At 39.6% G+C, this 5,686-nt stretch overlaps 1 protein-coding gene across 1 annotated transcript; it reads left to right on the top strand.

Annotated features, from left to right (window-relative positions):
- The first annotated feature begins 397 nt into the window (after positions 1-397).
- On the top strand, positions 398-3,284 carry id4 (inhibitor of DNA binding 4). Its single transcript, XM_077576882.1, has 3 exons — positions 398-1,044; positions 1,509-1,568; positions 2,018-3,284. The coding sequence occupies exons 1-2, from the start codon at positions 619-621 to the stop codon at positions 1,554-1,556; spliced, it is 474 nt and encodes a 157-aa protein (XP_077433008.1). The 5' UTR covers positions 398-618; the 3' UTR covers positions 1,557-1,568; positions 2,018-3,284.
- The last annotated feature ends 2,402 nt before the right edge of the window (positions 3,285-5,686 follow it).

Genomic DNA, 5,686 nt, shown 5'->3' with positions numbered 1-5,686 from the left:
ATCTTCTGATGGAATCAGTTATCGTTTTTTCAAACTTGTTGATCGCTGATCGGCTGAAAAAAATCCTGATAGTGTAAAACCTAATTGGAATATTTATTTTAGTAATGCTGAGGGGGAAGCATTGTGTGCACAGGAGGAAATGTAAAATAATGACAATTAACTAAAACTGAAATAGTTAACTTTCGCAGGGCCATTTTATGTTGGTATGTTGTTGTTTTTAACTGTAAAGATGCTCGGGCTATTTTCCCTGCTTAGTTAAACTATATAACAGGAAAATGTATGAAATGAGAAGATCATGACACTCCAAACGAGACCCGCCTTTTTCCCTCTTCACCCCATTTGGGGTCGCTCGGTGGGCAACGGACTGCCTGCCTGCGACCAGCTTCTCCCCCTCGTGTGCTTGCTGGCTTGGCGCCTCCCCTCTTTTCTCCTCTCCTCTATAAATGTGCACAATCTGCTCCTTGTGTGCACTCACAGACAGATCGAGTAAGAGCAACTGCGGCCTCACGGGATATTTACACACCAGAAGCAAGCCTTGTCAAAAAGAAAAAGAAGAAGGAGTTGAATTCACATCTCTTGCTCAGCGCCATACAATTGTTGATTTTCTCGTTGTCTGCGATGAAGGCTGTTCCTCCCGTGCACCCCCAGGACTCTTCGTCTTACTCCTCCTCCTCCTCCTCCTCCAGCAACAGCAGCAGCAGCAGCAGCAGCAGCAGGCAGCTCTCCCTCCACTATCTGACCAAGCAGAGCCTCGCCGTCGCCCGGTCCAGGATGGCAGAAGAGGACCGGCACTGTCTGCAATACGACATGAACGACTGCTACAGCCGACTGAAGCGCCTCGTGCCCACCATTCCGCAGGATAAAAAAGTCAGCAAAGTGGAGATCCTCCAGCACGTCATTGACTACATCCTGGACCTGCAGCTGGCCTTGGGGACGCACCCTTCTCTCCACAAACAAGCGCCTCAGCGGACCGGAACCTGCGTTCCTCTGGCGTCCAACCCCAGCCGAACGCCGCTCACAGTGCTCAACATTGACCACCACCAGGTACCAGTTGTTTACTACGATCGTGTTCACGGACTAGACCGACAAAGCAGACAAAGCGCGTCACCCTGGTTTTATGTCATTGTCCCGGCAAAGGGAGCCAAATAATTTGCGAAATACACACACGTGCTTCTGCTGAACGATATGGCGCATGAAAAGGCGCTTTTGGCGTTTCTTCGATTGCGCACTTGATTGCGGGCTTTCTGATTTGCATGATAATGATTAGTGTGGGTCAGAGGCCCACCTCAACCCACGGCTGGTGAAGTACCTCAGCCTGCAGTCCACTCCACTGCGCACAAAAAGGGCAATTTGTTATTCAATAGGCCATAAAATCATTTATTGTGCTTGCAATTTATCCATGTAATGCATTCTTTTTAGGCCATTTGACACTGCTTTAATAAAGCTGAAACATTAGATTTACTGTGCTGCATCTCATTTGATATCTGTCTCTTTTATTTTTAATTTAGAGGACGTCAATCGTCAAAAAGCCTGAGGACTCAATTTTATGCCGCTGAAGCAAGCCGTTGGTAAGTGTTATTATTTTTCATTATGCTGTTGTTAATCAAATTATTTTAATCTACACACATGTATAGCTTTTAAACACCGAAGCACAAATATCGCCATGAAACGGTGTAAAAATAATTGAGGAACATGAAGAGAGGCAGCTGTGCTTTGTGCAATAACGGTCACCGGTGTAGCAATCACAGAAGCAGCTAGGGTTCAAACATCACATTGGCCCCTCTTTGAGTCTTTGACTCTCTGTAAAATCGGCGCATACAGCATTTTTTCTGTGGCGTTGGATTTCAAGTGTACAGGCCTCCCGGAGGTCCGCCAGCAGCCTGACAAGCCGTGTGGATGTTGTTTGACCTGGTTTGTTTTGGGTTGTTGATCAAGCATGGCCTCTGTTTTGTTGGTGGCGCCAGTCAGTCTGGAGCTGTGAAGCTCACCCCCCCACCTCTATTCATGCCCTCCACAGGTGTGCAGGCTGCACTGAAGCGCTCCAAAGCCAGCAAAGCTTCGCCAGGGACTCACAGCCAACTGGATGCACAATCACAAGGAAACTATTGGAAGGAACTCATCTTAAATATCATGATAATTTTTGTTCCATAGAGCATGGAATGAGCATAAAGATCATCAACTTTTTTTCTTCATATTTTCTTTTTAAAAATCAATTTACAGAGTGACTTTTTTTTCTTTCTTTTTTTTTTGAAAACCCCAATCGTGAACAAGCATTACATGAAAACCTTTTGTGAATTGTGCTTCAAGAAAAAGTGAGTTTAAAGCTTTACTGAACTGCAAAATTGCTGTATATATTTTGGACATCTATTGTTTCAAATAGATGATTTGTGTCGAGCAGGGATGTCGTTCCTGTGATATTGTAAAGAAGAACAATTCAATTCGAAAATCAATTAAGATTGTACATGAAAAGAAACAAACGTTCTATGATCAAAGTATGTGCAAGGAATACATATATCCTTCAAATAGACTATTGTAATTATAAGATATTTTTATTAAAACTGTTGTGGGTCGTTTTTTGTAAATATTGTGTTTCCACTTTGAAGTCTTTAGTGAATGAATGTGCTTTTGTCCTCACATGATGATATCGGTTAACTTTGCAATGTTTTGGAATAGTTGAATATGTAGCATGTCAGGCTCATTGCAGACACGTCAAATGTGCACTGAAGCAGGCCGCCCTGTGTAGAGAAGTTTCGTTTTTAATTTGCTCAGCTTTCACATGTTTTTATACTCACTAACTATGACGCTTGACCCATTTGGGGCAACTGGTCGCTCAGCTATTTTGTATGTCATTGGGTTGTTGTTGCTATTGTTGTTGTTGTTTTTTTAAACGAGAAGGCCCAAGTTCATTATTTTAGAATGCAATCTTGTGAAAAGAAAAGAAAAAAGAATCCACAACACGCAGCACTTCTGACAATGTACAATGTCATATCTAGAAATGCAATTGTTCTGAATGATGCTATAAAATAATTTTTGATTTGATTAGGAAAGTGTGACCATTAATTAGGTGGACAAAAAATTATTGTGATTGAGCATGTTTTTCTGCAATCATAAACTAATTTCAGCAGATATACTTTTTTTTTTCATGACACCGGACACCGAATTTACCTCACCACCCTCGTGCCAGTGTGGGAGGGCACATGTACATGACTGTCAGCTGCACTGTTGGAATTGACCTTCACTGGCTTGCGAGGAGTTGTCAAAACAATTAAAGTTTCCAGGAAGAACTGCGTCGTCTCATTATTTGTCTCCATAGGTATCATGTTTGCTGTGCTGGTGCAGGCAAGTGAAATAATGAGGCCAAAGAAGGAGGGGGGGATAAATGTAAGGGGGGAAGCATTTCGATAACAATTTTAATTTGAACCCGAATAGTAAAGCACAACCTTATTTTGCAGAGATAGGCATTTTTTCCCCCTTTTTTTCTTTTCTTCTTTTTAATTTTTTTTTAAAACTAAATTTGTATTAAACTTTTGCTGGCATTATTTGTGTTTATTCTTTTTAAAATTAATATCATTATTATTATTGACACTTTATGGGTAATTAAACATGCCCTTGGTCAAACTGACCCAAAGACAATATTGATATTCATGTGAAACAAAATCTAGAATGAACAAAAAAAAGGATTAAATGTGTAATGCTGTGCCTTTTAAAAAACGTTTTCCTTTAAAAATAATAATAACAATTTAACAATTGAATTAGCGTTCTTTATTGGATGGATTTTTTTGGGGGGTAGATAAAACTTCTCACGGGTCATATTGAACATAACAGGAAGGTTAAGATATTTCATCTATAAAATGTGAAAAATATGACATTCAGTTTATTTTCACAATATTTATCAAAAGTTGGAAACGGTCATTTACTGTATTGATTACACTGTTCTGTAGGAGTGCTGTAAATTAGTTCTAAAGATTAATTTGTTCAAGTGACTGTCGAATACTTAACACGCTTTGAGCTATGACCTATACTCAACATCAGTGAAAATAACACCTAAAATTGTTGAAGACCAAAATAGATGAAAATGCTCAATGATTTGAACTAAGACACTCCAAGCGCTGATAGTGCTCGGTGTCACCAATAAACGGCCCGTTCAAGTCTCGGGACTACCTGGAGAGTTCTGTAATTTACTGAATGATACTTTTGAAAAGACCAAAGTGGTTTGAGCCACTAAGTTGCTCTAAACCTACTGAGCTGTGCCGCACTGCTTTATGAACAAGTACAAACAATGCTGTACAAATTGCTGGTACTTTTTACAAATTGTTTTATTTCAAACAAACAGAAGCACAATGAAAAAGGAACACAGGAGGTATAGGTACTCATTTTATGTACCGCAGCAGACACTGAGGCCGCACGGCTTGTCTCGCCCAATAGGTGGCTGAAACAGGCTAGCAAACCTACGATCCGAATGAGGGGGGAAAAAATCGCTATCTTCCTAGTTGTGTTTAATAACCTTTGAAAGGTATTATTTAATTACTTTATTAAGTGTAATCTTTGCGTGTTCAAAATAATTGAATTGAGATCTCATGAAGAAGTTTTCCTTCCAAGGATTTATTAAGAGCTCTTAAGACACAAAAGAAAGCTTACATTTGAAAGCAATGTCCAGCCTCAAGTGTGTACCAAGTAGAAAACACCCACTCTTTTTATACATGAAAAAGGTTTCTCTCCAACTCTCAGGCTGGACAAAGGGTTAGTAATTATAATAAGCAGACATGTGATATACCGACATGTTTACTCCAGCTCCCCTACCAGCCCGGAAATATGATGTAGACAGGTTTTGATCTTGGACCTTCAGTTTTTATGACATAATGAGTAATGGCATGAGAACTTGACTCCCTTTAAAACATACACATTCTTATCTTCATGAGAACTTGACTCCCTTTAAAACATACACATTATTATCTTCATGAGAACTTGACTCCCTTTAAAACATACACATTCTTATCTCAAGAGCTGAGAGTAAAAAGTTCCAATATATTTCACAACAACATTATCACAATGTTATTCCTTTAACTACACAGTTATATGGCATCTATATACTTATAAGTAAATAAATAAACAGTAAAAATATAAATTGAAAATGTTAAATGTCAACACCTTGCAGGTTTGCTATCAAACCTGGGTTCTGTGTAAAATCAAAGTTGTCTATCTGCTACCGCTCTGATGCAAAGGCTAGAGAGGTTAGAGCTCTTGGAACATTACTGTAGCTGTCATCCTGGCCATTCAGCTAGCTACAGCGCTATATGTGAGATTATACAGTATATTTCTTCCCTTTAGGTTTTTTTTCTTGTGTCCTCTAAATCTTGCTGAATGTGGGTTAAGGTCCTTAAACCCTGTGGATATCACACACGTACCTGTCAGATGTGGCCCACACTTTGTGCATGTGTGTGTACGCGTGTACGTGTGTGTAGAGTGTAGACCCTAACTTTGCTTCCTCGTGATGTGATTCACCTGCCATGACTGCCATTTTCAATGTTTTTTTTTAGATGAAAGAAAGCTAAACCCTTCACAACACCTTTAATTAATTTAATTGAAAAGCTTCTGTTTCACGCTATCTTACACCTGCACCGCCTTTGATTAATTATATGCACAATCATTCAAAAATGTTCTCTGCATTAAACTGATTTTAAACGAT

This window comes from Vanacampus margaritifer, chromosome 9 (assembly GCF_051991255.1).
Source record: "Vanacampus margaritifer isolate UIUO_Vmar chromosome 9, RoL_Vmar_1.0, whole genome shotgun sequence".
Taxonomy (NCBI): Eukaryota; Metazoa; Chordata; class Actinopteri; order Syngnathiformes; family Syngnathidae; genus Vanacampus; species Vanacampus margaritifer.
Note: the sequence above shows the minus strand (reverse complement) of the source record. Positions and strands in the feature narration are given on the sequence as shown.

Bases quoted from the DNA above. Each gene is read 5' to 3' on its own strand.
- id4 (XM_077576882.1), top strand. From the start codon at position 619: ATGAAGGCTGTTCCTCCCGTGCACCCCCAGGACTCTTCGTCTTACTCC. The intron at 1,045-1,508 runs GTACCAGTTGTT...TTTTTAATTTAG, and splicing joins TCAACATTGACCACCACCAG to AGGACGTCAATCGTCAAAAA.